Source organism: Nerophis ophidion, linkage group LG05, assembly GCF_033978795.1.
Source record: "Nerophis ophidion isolate RoL-2023_Sa linkage group LG05, RoL_Noph_v1.0, whole genome shotgun sequence".
NCBI lineage: Eukaryota > Metazoa > Chordata > Actinopteri > Syngnathiformes > Syngnathidae > Nerophis > Nerophis ophidion.
Genome location: NC_084615.1, coordinates 51,409,778 through 51,431,307, shown reverse-complemented (window position 1 = coordinate 51,431,307; position 21,530 = coordinate 51,409,778). Strand labels below are relative to the sequence as shown.

The window sequence follows — 21,530 nt, the reverse complement described above, 5'->3', positions numbered from 1 at the left end:
CCTCTGGTTTAGAGCGTTTGGTGAAAAACATCTTAGTGTTTATTTCAATGAAATTTAAAAGGAAAAACTGAGATTATGACAGAAAGAAGAGGAGTTTAAACGTCCACATAACTTTCCTGGTGTTGCAAAAACCGAATCAGACCTCCAGGAAGTGGTAACCTCTTCAGCCGCCGTGTTCCCACCATCTTGACGATGAGCACACGACACAGCTGCTGCAGCGGCCGTGGCACAGCTGCAAAGTTGCAGAAAGCGTTGGTTTCCCCTTTCCAACTTTTAGTTTGCTGGACTTGCTCACTCACCTGCTTTCTCTTTGATGACCGCCCAGTCTTCAAAACTGTCCAGGTGTTCCAACAGACGAGAGCATAGGGTCACATTACCAACGTAGTCCAAAAGGATGTCAATGATTGGCCCCGCCCACCGACTGATAGTAGGGGCGGAGATGATTTCGCAGAACTGTCAGTCAAGCACAAAATGTCAGTAATTTACCGAGCAGAACAGTTTTACAGTGTCGTCAAGTTAGTTGTAGTTTGTACAAAACTCTGAGCACCTGAACACTTCTCCCGACATAGTAGTCTCTTTCAGGGTAGCCCAGGTGACCTCTGTGGGGCCTGCTGGTTTGGAGCGATGGGTGTGGTCCGGTTCCGTACAAACAGTGGAAACAGGAGAGGGCCTGGCCTCCGTTGTCCAGCAGATATTTGAACAAGGGCAGGTACTTCATGGAGAACATATAAATGGCAGGGAAGGTGGTGGGGTGTGTGGGTATGCAGGCGTTGATGTCAGCGCCGTGTTCCACCAGCAGCGTGACAATCTCAATGCAGCCTTGCCTCGCAGCCACCATGAGCGGCCGGAACACGTCCAGGTTTGGATCAGCACCGGACTGCAGCAGCAAGCGCACATTGTCAATGTTGTTGTTGATGACAGCAAAGTAGAGCGCCGTGCTGCGCCGGTCTTCGTACAGTTTAGAACGCTCCTCGGACAGCTGGGCATTGACATCAAAACCGGCTGCGATCAAAATCTCCAGGACGTCGTCACGATTTCGTTCGGCTGCGACATGAAGTGGACTGATGCCGCAGCGGCGGACTCTCGCCTTGCTGGTTGCTGGGATCAACAGGGACACCACGCTGGACAAGAAAACATTTTTCTGTTTTCCAACTGTGATGATGAACGTGTCAAAGTGCTTACACGTCACTTCCTCTTTGAGCGGCGATGTGAAGCGGCAAAAGACTCGTTTTTCCTGATTTGTTAGCATCTGCCTTCTGGGAAAGAAGGAACTTCACGGTGTCCACGTGTAAGTTTTTGGAAGCTTCATAGAGAGCCGTCCCTCCATCGGCAGCTTCAGAGTTAATGTCTGCACCTGAGAAGCAACAGGAGTCAGAGGTCAAAGTTGCTTGTTTACTTCCACTATGAAGCTGTCCCTTCAGGATTTTGCGATCGCGCCAATACATACAGGTTCAAACAATCCCTGTATTTTCTACATGACCTAGCAACTTTTCCAATTTGGCCCTCACAATTTGTCCCTGAGCAGCGCTCAAATGCATGCGCCAAGTGTCTAATCAAAACATATGTTTGTTCATTGTGTAGACGACAACATGTAACATATCAAAAATTTATCTACCGGCACAATTGTTGCCCTCTCAACTATGTCAGACATACAGTACTTCCTGTTTCTGTCTTCAACGTTAATCAATCAATCAATCAATCAATCAATCAAAATGTATTTATCTACCCCTTAATCACAAGTGCCTAAAAGGGTTTCACAAACCATGCAGTCCTCGGATCTGAACCCACATCCGGGTGAGAAAAAACTTCCCAAGTAGAAACAATGAGAAACTTTGGGAGGGATCGCAGATGTGGGTGCAAAGGATGCCGAGTGGGTATGGTTCATAATGTGAGAGTCCAGTCCATAGGGAGGCCAGCAGAGGGATCCTCTTGCATGTAGACAAGTCGGCAGCGCAGAGACGTCACTGACTGATGCACAGAGGGCTGGTCCATTCTCGGTCCAGAATTGGAATAGCTAGCGCGTCCTCCGTGGAGGCTGATCCGTGACCAAATGGTAAACAGGCCAAGCAGGAGAGGGGGGCAGAGCAGAAAAGAGAAGCGGCACGCCAACTACTTTTATATACAGTCTATTTAATGGCTAGGACATATAAATGAGTTTCAAAATGGGACTTAAAAACTTTGACTGAGGTAGCATCTCTAACTGTTACCGGTAGGGCTGTCTAGGGTAATGGAGCCCGAACAGAAAACGCTCTAGAGCATGCAGACTTTTTTGGGCTCTGGGAATCACTAGTAAGCACATTTCTGGCCTTGACATATGGCACAATAAAATCACCAAGATAGGCTGGAGCTGGACCGTTTAGTATTTTACACATAAGTAATAAAACCTTCAAGTCGCATCTTAGGTTCACAGGAAGCCAGTGCAGGTGAGCCAGTAAAGACGTAATATAATCAAACTTTAATGTTCTTGTCAAAAGTCTTGCAGCCGCATTTTGTACCAACTGTAGTCTTTTATGCTAGACATAGGGAGACCCAAAAATAATACGTTACAGTAATCGATACGAGACGTAACAAACGCATGAATAATGATCTCAGCGTTGCTGGTGGACAAAATGGAACAAATTTTAGTGATATTACGGAGATGAAAGAAGGCGGTTTTAGTAACGCTCTTAATGTGTGACTCAATTGAGAGAGTTGGATCGAAGATAATACCCAGATTCTTTAACAAGTTGCTTGTGTGTATTTGTTTTCTTTTCAAATGTTAAGGTGGTGTATAGCAAGACTGATAATCAGCATTACCATTTTCTTAGCGTTAAGATGCAAAAAGTTGCTGGACATCCATTGTTTAATCATATATATATATATATGTGTGTGTGTATATATATGTGTGTATGTCATTTGAAAAGTAGTAGTAATAATAATGTGGGTACCTTTGAACTAGAACTATATATTATCTGCATGCGTCACTAGATCTGCAACAAACTATGACAACTTGCTGATAACGTCCGATTAGAGCCCAGGGGGTGATGGATAACAGCTGGATGAAGCGGTAGGGGTGTAACAGACCTCATAGTAAGCAACTCAAATGATTTATATTTATTACTTAAGTTAGGGCCAAGGTTAAGGTTTCCATCTGAGATTAATGCGACCCCTCCAACCCTTTTAAGGAGATGAGCTACATACAAACTCGTATAGTTAGTAAAAGATGCCTGTTTAACAGAAAAAAATAATCTGGTTCCATCCAAGTCTCACTAAGACCAAGGAAGTTATAGAGGAACTACGCTTTTTTTTTTTAAATGTTGCCTTTCGTTCACACGTTATGAAAGACGAAACGACGGATGATTATATTTTAATGCATTCTAACTCGTAAATAAATGTAAATAAAAGTCCACTTAGTCCGTCCATAAAACCCAATTAAAAAGCATCCAAAAAATACCCAAAATACTTCATTTATAATTAATAATTAAATACGTCCATTTCTCTTGACAATTTCATCAAAAAAGAGTAGGAAGAAGAAAAGTTTACCTCTTTTCCAAGTAATGGCAATTACTACCATATTTGTTCACGTCCTGATCAGATCTTGGAATTGTAACAACATTTACACCAATGAATACAACAGTTCTCTTAATTGTTAAGTCAGTTATACTTCCTATATGAGATGAATAAAAATGTTTTTAAGATAGACAAACACTTTTCAAGAGTAAAACATACACTGAAAACAAAGCAGACAGCGGAAAAAAGGAAGGTGTTGGTGGTGTTTCTTTCTTTAATTATAGTTATCATTATTGTTAGTTATAATTAATTTAAACAGTAATTTTACAATGAGCGCTGAGTATGTGCTTTTACTGCCATCTTGTGTCTAAGTATGAAACGAGTAAAACATAAATTTATGTAGAAATCCTGTGATTTTTTTTTTTAGATTAAAGTTTGTAAGGAACACTTATATATACAATATTCCATCTATTCATACATCCGTTTTCTACCGCTTATTCCCTTCGAGGTCACGGAGGGCGCTGGAGCCTATCTCAGCTACAATTGGGCGGAAAGTGGGGTACACACTGGACAAGTGGCAACCTCATCGCAGGGCCAACACAGATAGACAGACAACCTTCACACTCACATTCACACACTAGGGCCCATTTAGTGTTGCCAATTAACCTATCCCCAGGTGCATGTCTTTTGAAGTGGGAGGAAGCCGGAGTACCCGGAGGGAACCCACGCAGTCATGGGGAGAACATGCAAACTCCATACAGAAAGATCCCGAGCGCAGGATGGAACCCAGGACCTTCGTATTGTGAGGCACATGCTAGTACCCTCTACCACCGTGCTGCCCTCACTAAAAAATATTGATAATAAATGTATAAAAACATAAGTTGATTCAATGTTGTTGAATAAAAAATTAACCTCAAAACGTCGCAACTTTTGCCCCACCTTTATGAGTGAGTTGAAATTCAGGCATTTCTGGCCACCGCAGTCACAAAAAAATCCTGGAGGGATTATGTGACTCACCGTGCTTGACCAAAAAGCGCAGCGAGTCCTCTTGTCCACACTGAGCAGCCGAGAACAAAGGTGTGATCCCGAAGACATTCCTCAGGTGGTGTTTGGCTCCAGCCTTTAGAAGCATCTCACAGATCTCCACATTGTTGTTTAACGCGGCCTCCTGCAGCGCTGTGCAGCCATGAAAGCACTGAGTGTTGACCGCTGCACCGTGATTGAGCAAGAGCGCCACCAGCGAAGGGTTGTTTATCTCGCAGGCTGCAAGTCAAGACAGGTTGATGTCGCATACCAACACACAAAAACTACACATCAAGACACAGTTGTCAATGTCGAAAGCTATTTAAGTTGTTACCTTTATACAGCGGAGTCTCGCGTTCCTGATTAGCTAAATCAGGATTAGCGCCGTTCTCCATCAGAATTTCAGCACATTGTAGACGCTCCCTGTTGACGGCCAACAGCAGAGCCGTCTCAGCGCGTTCTGTGCGTTTGTTGACCATCCCTGGCTGAACTGAGCAACGTAGTCACCAGTTGGTCATTAAAGCAATTAAAAAATGCTAACAGTTAGCATGTTAGCTTGTGATACTCCAAAATTTTCTCCAGGAAAACAAACACATGCTAACATTCAAGCTCTGAAACTTTGTGTCAGATAAAAACAAATTAAAGTTAAATGCCAATAATAGTCCCACACACACTAGGTGCGGTGAAATTATCCTCTGCATCCGACCCATCCCCATAGGGGAGCAGCAAGCAGCAGCGGTGGCCGCGGCCAAGAATCATTTGGTGATTTAACCCCCAATCCCAACCCTCGATGCTGAGTGGTCCCATTTTTATGGTCTTTGGTATATATATATATATATATATATATATATATATATATATATATATATATATATATACACATCAACATGTGTTTACCTATAAAATGGTTGTTTGTGAAAGAGGCAAAAATGATAATCGCCAACTGGATCTAAAAATACAATATAATAATAATAATGGACTAGATTTATATAGCACTAGGCACTTGACACTCAAAACGCTTTACAGTGAGAACTGACAGCCCATAATTCCACTTCACATTCACATTTGGTGGTAAGCTACATTTGTAGCCACAGCTGCCCTGGGGTAGACTCACAGAATCATGGCTGTCCATTTTCACCTACGGCCTCTGCGACCATCGCCAAACATTGATTCATGTTCATACACATGTGTGAGTAACTCGGATAGCAAAGTGGGTGGAGTGTCTTGCCTAAGGACACAACAGCATTGACTAGAATGGCGAAAGCTGCATTTTTGCAAGGAACCCTCAAGTTTCTGGACACTCTACAATGTGAGCCATGCCATTTTTATACATTCAGCATCACAAATGTTTTTTCTACTTTGGAGATGTAAAAATGTTTTTCCATTTACCTGATAAGAGTATTCTCAGACACGCCTCCTGATCGTACCAAACAGCCTGATGAATGGCCAACCAGCCTGGTTTACTAGGCAGCATCAAGTTGTTTCCAGAACCTCTAATTAGAGCTTTCACTCGGTCCACATCACCGACCCGGATGGCTGCAAATAAAGGCTCCTCCTCCCTGCCCAAAAACAAGTAATCAGATGCAAACGTCACCTCACCGGTCTCATCTGACCTTATCCGACCAAAGGTGTCACAGTTGCAGCTTCAAACATACTCCTGAAGTTCTGGAGCCACGTGGACCAAAGTGCCGTCAGAGCTTCGATAAGCCAACATCTTCTGCCCATAACCAGTCATGAAACAACTGACAGTGCCGTCAAAGTTCTTCCTGCAACAGCCAATCAACACACGCACTAATCAAAACACAACAGACAACAGCCAATCAACACACACGCACCCACATGCACACAAAAACAACAGCATACACACACACACACGCCAGGCTTTTGAGTCGAGTGTTGGAAGCAGTCTGAGGCCATACAAAAGTATTGGGACACGTGCAGTAAAAGGAGTAAAGTTGTTTCTCACTTTGCAGCCGGAACAGCTTCCACTCTTCTGGGAAGACTTTCTACGAGATGTTGGACCAGGTCCATTTGACGGCATTGGACCTAAGAGAAGGCCTACAGTAATCGTTATGTGCATGAAGTTCTTCTTCCTGCAAGTCTTGTAGGATCTTGCTTTGAGTAGCGACAAAAGGTGGAAGCATCAAGAATGAAGATTCAGTCCAACATTGTGTCCCAATAATTTTGCCCATGTAGTATTTTCGGGCAAGTGCAAATAATCAGCGCATCAATTGACTTACTTACAATTCACTGACTTAACTTGATATGAGGAAACGAGGAGGGTTTTACCTTGCATAACAACAACTTCATTTTTTGTTTGTTTGTCGCTTTCTGTGCGGAGTTTGCATGTTCTCCCCTTGACCGTATGGGTTCCCTCCGGGTACTCCGGCTTCCTCCCACCTCCAAAGACATGCACCCGGTTCATTGGCAACACTAAAATTGGCCCTAGTGTGTGAATGTGAGTGTGAATGTTGTCTGTCTATCTTTGTTGGCCCTGCGATGAGGTGGCGACGTTTCCAGGGTGTACCCCGCCTACCCCCCCGGATGCAACTGAATTAGGCTCCAGCACCCTTCATGACTCAAAAGGGACAATCAATAGAAAATGGATGGATGGATGGATGGATGGAATTGATGAACATGCAACAGGTTTCCAATCATTGGGACTGTAACTTAACTTGTCAGCTTCAAAAAATATTTTCTTTTAGAACAAAAAAGATAAAGGCAACAAGTGGATTATTTTCAACCATTCTTAAATCGTATTGCAATAGAGAAAATAAATTCATAGACAAATACCGTGTTCCCTTGTTTTTTAGGCAAGCCACTCCAGAACACACCGCCCCTCCTGCCATAGTAAGAGAAGTTACGCGAAAAAGGTACAGTATTTATTTTATGATATACATCGATATTAAATGCATTTTTATTCTCTATAAACACACTATGTGCTGTTATTAACTTTCACATTCAGTCATAAAGATTCACAAATACTATTACAAGATTCATTGATCTTGTAATAGTTGCTACAGCCTGTAGCTAAGCTACCTTCTTTAAGCATTGCAATGAGGGTGTTGTTGCAATCCAACGATAAGCAGCTTCATTGTGGGCTTAGATTCTGTGCCAGAAGCCTTAGAAGGTGCAGAAGATTTGGACGACATGGTAGGAATTGAAATAAAGTCAAAAGTTAGCAGAAAACCAGCAAGCAGAACAAAGCAGAGCAGAGTTGCAGTACACAGAGCTGAAGCTAAAAGGAGGCCCAATGTGGCTGAGCCAATCAGTTGCCAGACACAGTGCTCTGTGATTGGTCCAACATCAGCCAATAGTGAGTTATGTACGATGTCATGTAGGCAAAGGCTTCATTGTTGCATGCGATAATATCAAATAGATGTTATAATACTTGTATGAGTCACTATCAATATCTTATAATAGTGTGAGTTTTTATTTTATTTCTATATTTTCTCTTAACCGCTTAAGGCCCAAACAGTTTGTTTACATGCTTTTTTTTGTATTTCTTTTTGCTATTTGGGCTTATTGGAACCTAATTAAGAATAAAAACTAAGATTCATCTTTTGATATGATGTACTTAGTCCATAAGTACACAAACATTTACTACATGTTTGGTGACATGCTAATTCTTATTTTTACACTTTTTTTTCCCAAATTCCATTGTAAGTTATACTCTTCTGACACCACCAGATGACAGCACAAGTGTCAACATAAGCGGCCACAAGACCCCAATTCAGTAGTGTACACAATTTTGGAAGTAAGACCTAAAAGGTGCTGTCCACACATGTGGCCACTAAGCCTTTAGAGGTATTAAGATAGTGTGGAATTTTGTTGTGTGATTTTATATTTTTTGGGGGGAAGCACGGTGAAACAAGGGTTGGTGCATGTGCCTCACAATTCGAAGGTCCTGAGTTGAATCCCGGGCTCGGGATCTTTATGTGTGGAGTTTGCATCTTCTCCCCATAACTGTGTGGGTTCCCTCCGGGTACTCCGGCTTCCTCTCACCTCCAAAGACATGCACCTGGGGATAGGTTGATTGGCAACGCTAAAATGGCCCTAGTGTGTGAATGTGAGTGTGAATGTTGTCTTTCTATCTGTGTTGGCCCTGTGATGAGGTGGCGAATTGTCCAGGGTGTACACCGCCTTCTGCCCGAATGCAACTGAGATAGGCTCTAGCACCCCCCGTGTGCCCGAAAGGGACAAGCGGTAGAAAATGATTGGATTGATGGTTTTATATTTTATCTTTTGATCATTTAGGTAACTAATTGTGTGTATTGTTTTAATGTGCATGTTTTGCTTTGCTTGCTGTAATACCTCTTCAACTTTTTACAGACAGCTGGACAACCAATCAAGAGATGTGTTTGGAATAGAGGTTTGGGAGTTACCCTTAATTAGCTGGAAGGTTGACAAGTGGGGAGGACTTCAAAGAAAGAGACAACAGAACTCTGGCACACACGGGGATACAGGAGTAGGACGAGATGCAACAAAAACATGCGGTGGCCACGGGACATAGAACGTGTCGGGTTCCGTTTACACTTGACACCAAATCTGATTTTTTTTTGCCCTTTTGTGATACAGATTGGATATTTTTTCCCCGCCTAAACATTTCAAAATGCTTCACATCGGATATGTTTGTATTAGATCTGGGCCACGTCATGAGATTGTCCAAATTACAATCAGATTAGAGTCAAATCTTTTCAAACGTGTCTAAACGGCAATGTGACTTTTACGTCATCTTTTGTTGAGCTACCTCATTCTTTTGCGCATAAAAAGCTGTGGCCCGCCAGCAGAAGTGGATATGTCATCACATGATCAAAGTCTTTTTTTCATCGGACGAATTTTCGGTGCATCACTCATCAGTAGTTCGCAAATAATACGCTATATGTATTATATGAAGAAACATACATACCGGTATATACTTTGATTGCTAAGACGTTGTGATTGTTAAAGGACCGGAAATTATGCTGTGGCGTATGTGCTTACACGTTAGGGGCATTGCGTAAGTTTTTTACAAAATTGAAGAAAGATAAAAAAGCAACTAACAAAGACAAGTCCTCGTCTCAGCGATAAAAATATTAGAACCCTTCCAAATATCTTACACTTTATACAGTATATCCAGTACACAGTATGGCTACTAAAGTGGACGGCATGACACGCGGGTCCACTCTTACCAAAGGATTGTGACCGCTGACAGACCCGCCACCGGCAACTAACACATGACCTTCTGACCTCTGAACTCTTACATCATACAATACATCATATTACTTTAATTTGCTTTCACAAAAAAAAACCCCTCATTTTCAATTGTATCTTCTTTGATTTAGTAAAGTATTAGTAGTATTGGGAGTAGCGACTTCCTTGTTCTTTTATGGAATCTAGTCCTTCGTTTTCACCTTATCAAACTGCGCATACAAGTGACGTCGAGGCCAAATTGAAATTGGGGCCACATGTACAATGTACGTAGGCCACTTCAATCTCGTTATTCTCCTGGATCCACCTCACAGCACATTCGGTTTAAAAACCCTCTACTGACCCATAAAGCGTTTCACAACATGGCCCCGTTCTACTTCTCTGACCTTTTCCCCCTCATATTCCAGTTATGAACTTGCAATCCATCAACAATCACCTGCTGTCCCTTCAGACCCCAACACCAAACCTGGGAGGACTGTGCCTTTTTCCATCTCTGCCCCCACCCTTTAGAACTCTCTCACCCTTTCCATCTGCTCATATCATAATCCCACAATGTCACTCTCGCCATTTCCGGAACTAATTTGGCTGTCAAAGTGTACCAACTTGTCGGAATACATCCTCAGCCTTCTTCTACCCAAGTGAGAGCCATGCTTTATGATCTACAATAAACTTCCAAGTAATGAAGCAAGTAAGCAGCAGATCACTCGATGATGTCGGCACTCACAGTAGTGATTACCCCGCAGCTATAAGTAAATTGTCTGTGCTAACACTTATAATAACAAAATTAAATTTATATAATCAATAAATAAATAAATCAACGTTTACTTAAATAGTACTTAATCACAAATGTCTCAAAGGGCTGCACAAGCCACAACGACATCCTCGGCTTGGATCTCATATCACTAATACTTTGTTAATAATGAAGTCACAAAATGTAATTGGAATATTGATGGTGGTTTTTGGAAGGGTATTATTGGGTTTCACGGGCGGAAAAAGGGACCACCCATTGGCTCCGCTGTAAGCGGACTTTTATGTACGTTGATTTATTTATGAGTTAAAATGCATTAAAAAAAATAAATCAGTCGTCTTGTCTTACATAATAATTGTGAATGAGAGGCAAAATTCCCCCAAAATATGCAATTCCCCTTTAAAAACGCAAAAAGAATCTTGTAAAATTCACTACTTTGTTTGTTCAAAGACTGATTGTGTTAAATTAGAGGGCAACAGCTCCTCCTTGCCAAACCTGCTGGATTAAAGATAGACTGACATTGAATATGGTTGTTCTGCAAAGTTCGAGGAACTGTGGGGTGCCTCTGTAAAATATGTAGGAGATACTGACCTCCAAATAAACCCAGATTGAAACACAATTCCAATGTGGGTGGTTGATTAGAGTTTTGTGTGCTTGTTGGTTCTTCGTATCGCTCTAGGGCCATTCAGGAATGCAGTTCTCTGTGGTTTCTTTTCATACAATTTATATATATATATATATTAGGGTTGTCTCGATACCTATATTTTGGTACCGCTACCAAAATGTATCTCGAAACATTTTGATACTTTTATAAATGAAGAGGACCTCATAAATGGCATTATTGGCTTTATTTTAACAATAAATCTTAGGGTAAATTAAACATATGTTTCTTATTGCAATCGAATAACAATCTTGTCCTTAAATAAAATAGTGAACATACGAGACAACTTGTCTTTTAGCAGTAAGTAAGCAATCAAAGGCTCCTAATTTGTCTGCTGACATATGCAGTAACATATTGTGTCATATTCCATTTTATTATTTTGTAAAAATTATAAAGGACAAGCTGTTAAAAATTATTATTAATCTTCTTGTTCATTTAGTGTTAATTCCATCCATCCATTTTCTACCCCTTGTCCCTTTTGGAGTGGCGGGGGGCGCTGGAGCCTATGTCAGCTGCATTCGAAGGGAAGGCGGGGTACACCCTGCGTAACACATGCAAGCGTGTGCATTTCCATTAGGTGTTGTTAGCTGTCATTGAATGTATATTCTATCATAACAACATGACTGCAATTTTTTTGTTGCTTCTCTTGGACTGTTTTTGTATGTGTGGACGCTCTCCCTGCGCATAAGTATTGACGAGACTGGGTGACTGACCGTGATAAAAAACAATCACTTCATTGGGGCCGGTAAAAGTTTTTTTCCCCATAAACTTTCTAATTGTGAAAACTATAGACAATTGTCAAACAAATGTGTTCTGTTAAACTACTAATGATAAAAACTAGTCGATGGTGTTCTTGTTGTATTTTTTTCTTTGAAAAATGTCAGTGTGAGGAAGTTACAAATAGCACCTTTAATATAATTTTATTTTTTTACAATTTTAAAATTTGCGCTGCACAGTAAGTGGACACGTTAGTGGCGAGGGACGACTGTTTTTATGTTAATGGTACCATCAACACTTACAACCCTATGTGTATTATTAGGTTGGTCAATACACTGAAGGTCACGAAAGGTCATTAAAGGTCACTAGAGGTCACATACGTACAAATCGGGAGGCTTTTCGCTGGGAGGGTTTGGCGAACTGTAGTGGGCAGCGGTTTTCTGCACAGGTGAAATTTGGCAGCAGTCATTCGTGTTGACCTTCGAGTCAGGAAGCTGCAGAATCGTGTTGAGGGTGGAGCTAGCGTGTGCGTCGGCCAGACTACGCTCGACGGCGAGCTGCAGCAGCTCGTCATCACTCAGGTTGCCGTACACAGAGTAATCATCCAGTGTGGCCGTGTGAGGAACGCCAGCTGACGCCATGATGGCGCTGCGACGACAAGTCACATTTCAGGACAAAAGATATATTATGTTTCTCATATGGAGACATTTTCTCTGCTATTCACTGGAGCGCAACAGTGGCTGCCTCAAACCAAATCAAACAATGGGAAATCCCAAAAGTTCCCAAAAGGATTTGCTGTGATGACAACATGTCAGACTTCAGTTATTTACAACAAAGTCATGTATACACTTTTGTCACTTGAACTGCTTTCACGTGCACACAGCAAATCATCTCAAACAAACAAGTAGAAAAGTTCTCACCAGGTTTTCAATGAGCCTTTCAGGCAGGCAGTCCACTGCAACCTATTTGGATGTTTGCGAGAGACGACTTTTATTTTGGGAAGCTGACCTGTGAGCTGCTGCCTCTCGTCTTACAGTCATGTGACCTTTCGGCACTCAACCTGTCACAAAAAGCCTCTAACAATTTGCAGTCATGTTGTTGCTATGATAGAATATATATTCAATGATAGCTAACTTTATATAGCTCAATTTTGTACTGTAAAGTTGCTATCATAATCTGAGAACAAACACAGCTAATGAGTGTGGGAGTGTGCTATGCACAGGCATAGTTTATGTCATTAAATGTAGTAAATGTAGTAAGGTGGGATATAATGCTTAGAACACATTCAGAATTTAGCACCCTCAAGGCATCTGCATAAAGGTTGCATGCAGCTGTTTTAAGTGTCACCTACTTGCTTGTCATGGACCTCAAAAACAAGCCTGCAAGTGAATAATGTCTGAGATGCTTTTTTGGGCCGATTTCAATGAATTAAAAGCTTCCAACGAGGACCCAGGGACAGGTCGATGATGTCAAACTAAATCTTGCAGTATGTGAACCTGCAGGACATGCGTCTAATTTGCTCAAAGAGCTGTCAACAAATGAAAGTGTTTCTAACATGCCTGCTTGCCATTGAAGGAAGACAATCACTGCTTTCCACGATGCTATTTTTAGGAGTGCTAAGATAAAAACACACAAGCTGTATTCCAAGTTGGACTGCGGGGTAAATTAAGTCCCATGAAAAGGCAGGAAATGTCTTTGAGATAACAGCTTGGTTCCACAAACAACACAACAGGTTGTGCCGCTAAAATGGTGACACTGAACAGGTTAATGTCATGTCACTTTTTATTTTAATAAACAGCAGACACAGCTCACATGACACTTCAAACAACCGAAAAATATGTCAGTTTGTCTAGAAAAGCGCTACATAAATCTAATCCATTATTATTGTTTTTATTATTAGTGCTGCTATTATTATACAAGTAGTGTTAGTAAAGTACATATTCAAATGTAGAGTTTATACAAGTAGTATTAGTTTAGTACATACATATATACATGTACAGTTTATACAAGTAGTATTAGTTTAGTACATATACATATATACATGTAGAGTTTATACAAGTAGTATTAGTTTAGTACATATATACATGTACAGTTTATACAACTAGTATTAGTGGATCCATGTATAAATATACAGTTTATACAAGTAGTATTGATTTAGTACATGTAAAAAATTCACAATTTATGTAGTACATGTTCAAATGTACAGTTTATAGAAGTAGTATTTGTTTAGTACACATCAATCAAACAATCAAAGTTTACTATATAGCCCTTCATCACAAATGTCTCAAAGGGCTGCACAAACCACAACGCCAACCTCGGCTCAGATCCCACATCAGGGCAAGAAGAAACTCAAATAGGAACAATGAGAAACCTTGGAAGGGACCGCAGATGTGGGGACCCCACCCTGGGCGACCGGTGCGATGGATGCAGAGTGGATATGTGAGAGTCCAGTCCATAGTGGGGCCAGCAGGGGATCCTCCTGCATGTAGAAACTTCGGAGCATAGAGACACCACCGACTGTTGCATAAGGAGTGGTCCACCCCAGGTCCCGACATAATATGAAAGTCCAGTCCATCGGGAGGCCAGAAGGGGAACATCTTGAATGGAGACAAGTCTGCATTGCAGATGTAACCAACTGATGCAAAGAAGCGTGGTCTTTCCTGGTTTCCGACTTGAAACAGCTAGTGCCTCCTCCATGGAGGCTGACCCTGGTCACCTGATAACCTCTCCAAGAGAGGTTATCAGAGAAGAAAAGAGAGACAGCAGATCAACTGGTCTAAAAAGGGGCCAGTTTAAAGGCTAGAGTATACAAATACGTATATGGGACTTAAAGCTTCCACTGAGGTTGCATCTTTAACTATTACCGGTTGGGCATTCCAGAGTACCGGAGCCCGAATAGAAAAAACTTTAAAGCCTGCAGACTTTTTTTGGACTCTGGGAATCGCCACAGTTATTTGAACACACATTTCTGGCTGAGACATATGGTGCAATGCAATCAAGATAGGGCGCGACTGTTTAGTATTTTATACGTAAGTAGTAAAACCTTAAAGTCACATCTTAAGTGCCCAGGAAGCCAGTGCAGGTGAGCCATAGGCGAAATATAATCAAACTTTCTTGTTCTTGCCAAAAGTCTAGCAGTCACAACCAAATATTAGTATTATTATTAGCAGTAGTATTATTATTACTACAAATTGTAGCATTATTATTACTATCATCATCATTATTAGTAAAGTACTGTTATCCATCCATCCATCCATCCATTTTCTACCGCTTATTCCCTTTCGGGGTCGCGGGGGGCGCTGGCGCCTATCTCAGCTACAATCGGGCGGAAGGCGGGGTAAATATTCTTGTAATTATTAGTTGTAGTTATAGTAGCATTATTACTGTAACTACTTGTCATTGTGGGATTATTATTATTGTTATTATTAACATAGTTTATTATTCTTAAAGCGTCAGATTGGGTTACAAAAGTTGTAGGTAGACCTACAGAGAATTGAATCCATCTTCATCATCGTCTTCTTCAACCCACGTGGATCAGGATGTCGGTTTAAACAGATTGTGACGTCACGTCGAGCACAGATCTCCGTGGAAACGGTGACTATTCCTCCCTCCATCCCTGCCTCTCTCTCAGCCGGGTTGCTCCAGGGATGGTCGACACTCGGAAGCGTTCAGACCAGTCACACACGAACCAGCATGTGTTGATAGGAACCATAACGGAACCATGACGGATTGCCAGTCAGGACTTGGGACGAGCAGACCGCTGGAGGACATGCACGTGCACGAGTTCGCGCTCATCGAGAGACCAAACCGCAGAAGTGTAAAGGTATTTCAATAATATATATAATATTTAGATTTACATTTTTCATTCAGCACATTTGTAGCGTTACCCAAGTGCAACACAAAAAGTGCAACACCACGTTTGACTGATGAGGACGGTGGTCACGTGACGAGTGGGCGCAAGAGCGGCCCCCGCACCGAAATTTGAGGGAGACCCGCACAGTGACGCACTATGGCTCAGCTTAAAGTGCTGATGTCATCATTCATTGCTTTCTTTTTCATGGCCGCGAACCAAGGACCCGTCAGTTATTACATAATTCTTATTATTACTCTCATTGTTATTTAATTATTACAGTGTTATTCCTATTATTACAGAATATTGAATGCTGCAGTAATATTGTTAATATCAATAATAACATCATAATTACATCATCATTATTATTATTAATATTATATTTATCACATCACATATGATATAACTGGTGGTCGACGTTTGAAATCTGAGTTTGAAGCTCTGTGTAGATGCAGGTTGTAGCATAACGTTCAGCAAACATGCATGTTGGCTTCACTGGAAATAAGCAAGGTGGGCTGGGATAGGCTCCAGTTTACTTGTCACGCACAGGCAGATTTGGATTGAAATATATCTGGGATTTCCCTCTAAATTATTTTTTTTACATCTGCAAAAATTGGTGCTTTTTGTGAAAAATACAGCTTCTCAACTTTCAAACGCTGACCACCTTAAAGCCCACGAATAGCAATGAAAAACACTTACAAATGTATAGTCTTCAATGAATAAAAAATATTACTATCCAAACTTGTTCTGATTCTTCCCATGTAACTATGAAGAGATATATGTGTCGTTTCATAGAAACAATAAAAAAAGAAGATTTGAAATGGAAAAAAAATGCAACCTTATCTTGCTGTAATTCACTTTCTTTGTACAGAACTTTACACACACACACGCACACACACACGCACACACACACACACACCCACGCATCCGCATCCGCACACGCACACCCACACGCGCACGCGCACACACACACACACGCATGCGCGCACACAAACACAGACGCTCACAAACACTTCAATAGTGTGCGAATGTTGTTTTAAGTTTGTGCTCACATTATTGGATCACGAAAGTCAGGTTTAATACTGGTCTCAAAAGCAGATTAGAGTGCTAATACTATATATATTTTTTTTTGGGGGGGGGGGGAATTATTATAAAAAGTAAGGAAGAACAGATTATTCATAGCAAAATGTGATTTATATCGACATATATGACATCAACTAACATATTTGAATACAATAAAATAAATAGCAAAACTTTACAAATATGTTGAATCCCCTAAGCCCCAATGCTTGGTGCCCTAAAGCAGTGGTTCTCAACTTTTTTTAGTGCAAAATATTGCTCATTTGTAGTAGTCTTTCTTGAACTATTTGGGAAAAAAAGATATCAAAATAACTAAAAACTTAACTTAACATCAATATTTATGGAACATGTCCACAAAAAAATCTAGCTGTCAACACTGAATATTGCATTGTTGCATTACTTTTCACACTTTATGAACTTACATTCATATTTCGTTGAAGTATTATTCAATAAATATATTCAGAAAGGATTTTTGAAGTGTTGCTATTTTTCAATAAATATATTAATAAAAGATTTTTGAATTGTTGCTATTTTTAGAATATTTTTTAAAAAATCTCACGTACCTCTTGGCATACCTTCAAATACCCCCAGGGGTACGCGTACCCCCATGTGAAAACCACTGCCCTAAAGTAACATACGAATTCTCCCACCCCCGGTTCAACACCACTGTCCATGTTTGTAATCTTCCCACACTTATGCAGGCTGGTACTGAAGCACTTCTTCTTCAGGGGAGGCTCCGGCAAGGTGTATGCAGGCTACTTTATGCAGATGCTGCCTCTCTGTTAGGCCCCAGTAATGCACGGTACTTCCAAAAGTTTTGTTTTCCTCCTCAAAATAAAAATACAAATTTGGGGCTTTTCAGAAAACATTCACATGAGCCTTTGTAGCCAACCCCTAACACCGCCCCTGCTATCAGGTGACCAATCAAAGTCCTTTGTAAAGGTGTGCAAGACGGTAGAAGACGATTTAGCAAAAATCAGATGGCTGTGAGGTAGACTTGCTAACCACAAGATTACAAGATTGATTTATTACAATGTCTGTTTGCGTCTTTGTCTGGTTCTGTACAAAATAACATTTCCCTCAATTTAAGCGCAGGTGCACCTAAAAGTCAACTCTATGCTATTTTCTATTTTCTGTCAGACTGCAGAGGAAATCAGTCAGCTGACAGTGGATGAAAACCTCAACGATATCGACAGAGCCGTCTACCTGCTCAGGTGAGACTCCAGCACATAAATGTGGGTGAGCTCAGAAGAAGCACACATGTCCCCTACCTAAAAAGTGGACGCATGGTTTCTGCTTCTTGTCAGTTGAGTCCAAACATTTTAGAAGCAAAGCGTTCTTCATTTCTGCTATGTTTTCCATATTTTAGTATGGGCCAGGAGGTGCAGCGAGCGAGCGTCATCGCTAACCTGCCCTTTCTGATCCGTCAGAATCCAGCAGAAACGTTCCATTGGGTGGTACCGAAGATTCGGGTACGTATGTATGGGGGCGTCTTCACTAAAGACAGACACAGAGGATGTAGTGCTGAACTTTTGTGTTGCCTTACTCAGGAAGTCTTAGGTGGAGCTGGAACTGAAATTCAACTAGCAGCGGCAGTGTCGTTTCTGACCGTTCTACAGGATGACATCGTCCTGATCCACACCCACACCTACTCCATACTGAAGACGGTCCTGCTCCACCTGAACCACCGAGATGCAGGTAACAAAAGCTGAACCTAATACCTGCAGGGAAGAACTCTCTTGGCACTGATGATGTTGTCTCTTGTTGACAGCGGTGAGTAATGCCTGGCTGGAGACTCTGTTGTGTGCCATCGACGTTTTACCAAAGGAGACAATCAAACAGGAGGTAGCAGGATTATAAAACTTGATTATTCAGAGTCAAAACTGTCTCCTTGTGATCCTTTCTATCTTCTTGGTTTATGTCTTCAGGTGCTGAGACCTCTTGTTTTTCAACCTCTGCCTTCACATTCTCTCCACACCCGTTTGGCCCACTGTCGCATTCTGGGCAAAGTTTCCTGCAAACTGGATTGTCACCTGTAAATAATCAGCTATTTCTATGCACATGTGTGTATTTTTATTTCCGTTATTATTTTAGACCTTTCCCTTTTTCCAGGGTCAAGAAAGAGCTCTTGCCATTGGCTCGTGCTTTATGTCAGGATCCAGAATTTGAGGTTCGAGCATGCATGTGCCGCCAGTTGGAGAATATTGCCACGGCAACAGGGTAAATATTTGATGTTTTTATTTCAAGAAAGAAAAGAAAGCAAGCACACACACCTTTATGACGTGGTGTGTCTCCTCGGTGAGTCCAGTGCAGATGAAACCAGCACACAACTGCTGCCTGACTTGGTTGACTTGGCGAGAGACGGGCACTGCGACGTCCGTCTTGCAGCATTGGACACCATCATCAACCTGATGGAGAAGATTGACAGTGGTGAGTGACTGCTAACATAGGCTTCAATAAACGCTATTGCGTTGTCATACATGCCTGCTCCTCAGAGAACAGACTCCGTGTTGTGGTTCCCTTGGTGATGTCCGTGACCCAGGCAGATGATGCAATATTGGCATCTTTGTCATTTCAGTTTGGAAAAATCTGCAGTCAACTCGCAGGTCAGAATCCCATCAGTTTCTGTCTGATCTTTAAATTTACAATCAAGAAAAAGTATTAGTCATATTTTAATTACAACCTTTTAGCATCACTTTCAACTTTTACACCAGTCTGTGGTTCTAAAGTCATCGCTGTCTTCAGGTTGTCTGTCGGATGAGCAGAAGGTCCACTTGCTGCAGACGTTCAAGTCACTTTGTGTGGTTGGTCTCGATACTGAAAGAAAGCAAGACGTTGGCATGCAGACAACGCTGATCCGGTGCAACTGCTGCTACAACCTGCCGGTGGATTAACATAAAAACTCAACAAACAAGAAACAATGCAAAAGCTGAGTGATAGTCTCTCTCTAACCATTGTCTCTTCAGACCATGTTGGCCTTTGCTGACTCCTCCCACTTCCTGACCGACCTGTACCTGTCATTTTCAAGTCTTTGTTGTGATCCCGAAGTCAGCGTCCGAAGAAGTGCAGCTTCCTGTTTTCATCAGGTTAGAGTTAAGCAAAAACAACCAGTTCCTCCATCCGGAAGTTAGTTCTGATGAAAATAAAAATGTCCTCATGTTGTAAAAAAATCTTGAATCCAGGCAGTGACACCTAAATCTGATCACTTGTTCCTTCTGACATTTCCTAAAAGTTTTATCAAAATCGGTTCACAACTATTTATTTGAGTTATGTTACTAAAACATAAAAACTAATACATAACCCACTGTCAGAGTGATTAAATGTTGCTTTCAATTATGTACCAAATCAACATTTCTTCTTGGGTCTTGAGTTTTCTTTTATAATCAAATTTGCATGATAAAAGCTGTGTCCATGTATTTTATTGTCAGGTGGTAGAGTCGCTCACTTCAAATGTTCCTCTGGTCCACAAAGAGCTTCTGATGCTGTTGAAAGATGACGCTCTGGAGGTCTGAGGTCACAGGACAAATAACACACACTCTCTAGAACCTTCTCCAATCGTCCATAACATAAATCTTCTTTTTCATTATGTTGATTTTGTTTTTGAGGTGTTGGATGCTCTGATGAATCACTTAGAGCAAACTCTGGAGGTGGTTCTGTTCAGAGGAGAGAAACTGATGCAGGAGCAGAAGGTCAGAAAACTAACTAGAGCATCTCCTGTGGTTCTCCAACTTCTTCTGTGATGTAATCGCAGTTTGCACCGTGTTGTCTGGGGATCCTACAGGGTTCCTTCCAGTCTTCCGCACTGCTGTCGGCTCTGCTGTCAGCTGAGCAGAAGGTTAGTGGTTCTCTGCGCTGGAGGCTGCATGAAAAGCTGTTGCAGCGTTACAGCAATCTGGCCAAACTTCTCCCCGGAGAGCCACTGCACCAGAGTCTGTCTCCTCGCATTTTTCTTATCCTCACCAGCAACGTCAGCATACTCAACCGAATCAACGCAGTGAAGTGAAGCATGGCAGATGCTAATGCTTTACCAATGCCTGTTTGCTTACAGAAGGTGTTGCCAGTGCAGAGAGAGGCTGCACGAATGTTCTGCACATTCCTTCGCTATAACCACAAACAGGAGCATCGTCGAGAGATGATGGAGTGGATGATCCAAGGTCAGAGGTCCCTGGGGCTTCACTCTCAGGTTCTGTGTAATGTTTCGTGACAGATGACCTGCATTACTTATCTTTGGTTTTGCTACTTATCCATCCTAAGGACCTTTAGTTGAACATGTCATATGACCAAATGACAGACTCACTGTTTTTCTTCAGCTCTGGCTCAGGGGCGAAGTTACTGGAATCGTCTACGATTTCTTGATGTCTGTGAAAAGGCCAATGAGATTTTCTCCAGGAAGTTTTTCAACAGACATTTCTTGATCCCAGCTCTAGAACTGGTACATGATCCTGTGGCCAACGTCAGGTAGGGCAACACTGCAAACCTCCATGTGCCACTGTGACACTGCTCTTTTTCCTGTTGGGTCACCACCAGGTACAAACTCTGCCACATGCTGCCCTTGTTGCGGTCATCGCTGCGCCTGCCTGTCGACAATCGGCTATTGATGCAGCTGGATTTCTGTGTGCAGAGGCTCCTCTGCACGGAGAAAGACAAAGACGTGGTCACGGCCATTCACAAGGTGAACAATCCTTCATTTATTGCTGGGATAGTCAACTGCTGGTCCCGAGGCCAAATCCGGCCCGGGAATGAGACCAACACGGCCCCTGAGTTCAGTTCAA

The 21,530-nt window shown here is 41.8% G+C and overlaps 2 protein-coding genes and 1 long non-coding RNA gene across 11 annotated transcripts in view; 2 read left to right on the top strand and 1 right to left on the bottom strand.

Annotated features, from left to right (window-relative positions):
- Positions 1–16: 16 nt before the first annotated feature.
- LOC133553351 (ankyrin repeat and SOCS box protein 2-like) lies at positions 17–12,857 on the bottom strand. Of its 7 annotated transcripts, XM_061901457.1 has the most exons (12): positions 12,749–12,857; positions 12,213–12,476; positions 7,306–7,354; positions 6,479–6,558; positions 6,168–6,278; positions 5,902–6,071; positions 4,847–5,002; positions 4,507–4,752; positions 1,183–1,354; positions 548–1,121; positions 300–453; positions 17–232 (listed from the first exon to the last, which is right to left on the bottom strand). In XM_061901457.1, the coding sequence occupies exons 2-12, from the start codon at positions 12,467–12,469 to the stop codon at positions 96–98; spliced, it is 2,106 nt and encodes a 701-aa protein (XP_061757441.1). In that variant the 5' UTR covers positions 12,470–12,476; positions 12,749–12,857; the 3' UTR covers positions 17–95. The 7 variants fall into 7 exon arrangements, with proteins under 7 accessions (XP_061757441.1, XP_061757443.1, XP_061757442.1 ...); XM_061901459.1 differs by lacking the exons at positions 4,507–4,752; positions 4,847–5,002; XM_061901458.1 differs by lacking the exons at positions 6,479–6,558; positions 7,306–7,354.
- On the top strand, positions 7,326–9,782 carry LOC133553358 (uncharacterized). The gene is made up of 2 exons (XR_009806902.1): positions 7,326–7,385; positions 8,845–9,782. It is a non-coding gene; the product is annotated as an uncharacterized LOC133553358 (long non-coding RNA).
- Positions 12,858–15,392: 2,535 nt separating the features above from the next.
- The window catches only part of ppp4r4 (protein phosphatase 4, regulatory subunit 4), a 23,619-nt gene continuing 17,481 nt past the window's right edge, over positions 15,393–21,530 (top strand). Inside the window, exons 1-17 of one of the 3 annotated variants that reach the window (XM_061901456.1) lie at positions 15,393–15,651; positions 17,899–17,972; positions 18,128–18,230; positions 18,309–18,456; positions 18,530–18,603; positions 18,687–18,793; positions 18,871–18,978; positions 19,067–19,188; positions 19,254–19,364; positions 19,504–19,643; positions 19,725–19,844; positions 20,187–20,264; positions 20,364–20,447; positions 20,540–20,593; positions 20,807–20,912; positions 21,069–21,216; positions 21,286–21,430. In XM_061901456.1, the coding sequence (XP_061757440.1) occupies positions 15,550–15,651; positions 17,899–17,972; positions 18,128–18,230; positions 18,309–18,456; positions 18,530–18,603; positions 18,687–18,793; positions 18,871–18,978; positions 19,067–19,188; positions 19,254–19,364; positions 19,504–19,643; positions 19,725–19,844; positions 20,187–20,264; positions 20,364–20,447; positions 20,540–20,593; positions 20,807–20,912; positions 21,069–21,216; positions 21,286–21,430 (1,824 nt within the window). In that variant the 5' untranslated portion in view covers positions 15,393–15,549. Of the gene's footprint in view, positions 15,652–17,898; positions 17,973–18,127; positions 18,231–18,308; positions 18,457–18,529; positions 18,604–18,686; positions 18,794–18,870; positions 18,979–19,066; positions 19,189–19,253; positions 19,365–19,503; positions 19,644–19,724; positions 19,845–20,186; positions 20,265–20,363; positions 20,448–20,539; positions 20,726–20,806; positions 20,913–21,068; positions 21,217–21,285; positions 21,431–21,530 lie in introns of all 3 variants that reach the window. The other 2 variants (XM_061901455.1, XM_061901454.1) reach the window with 2 other exon arrangements.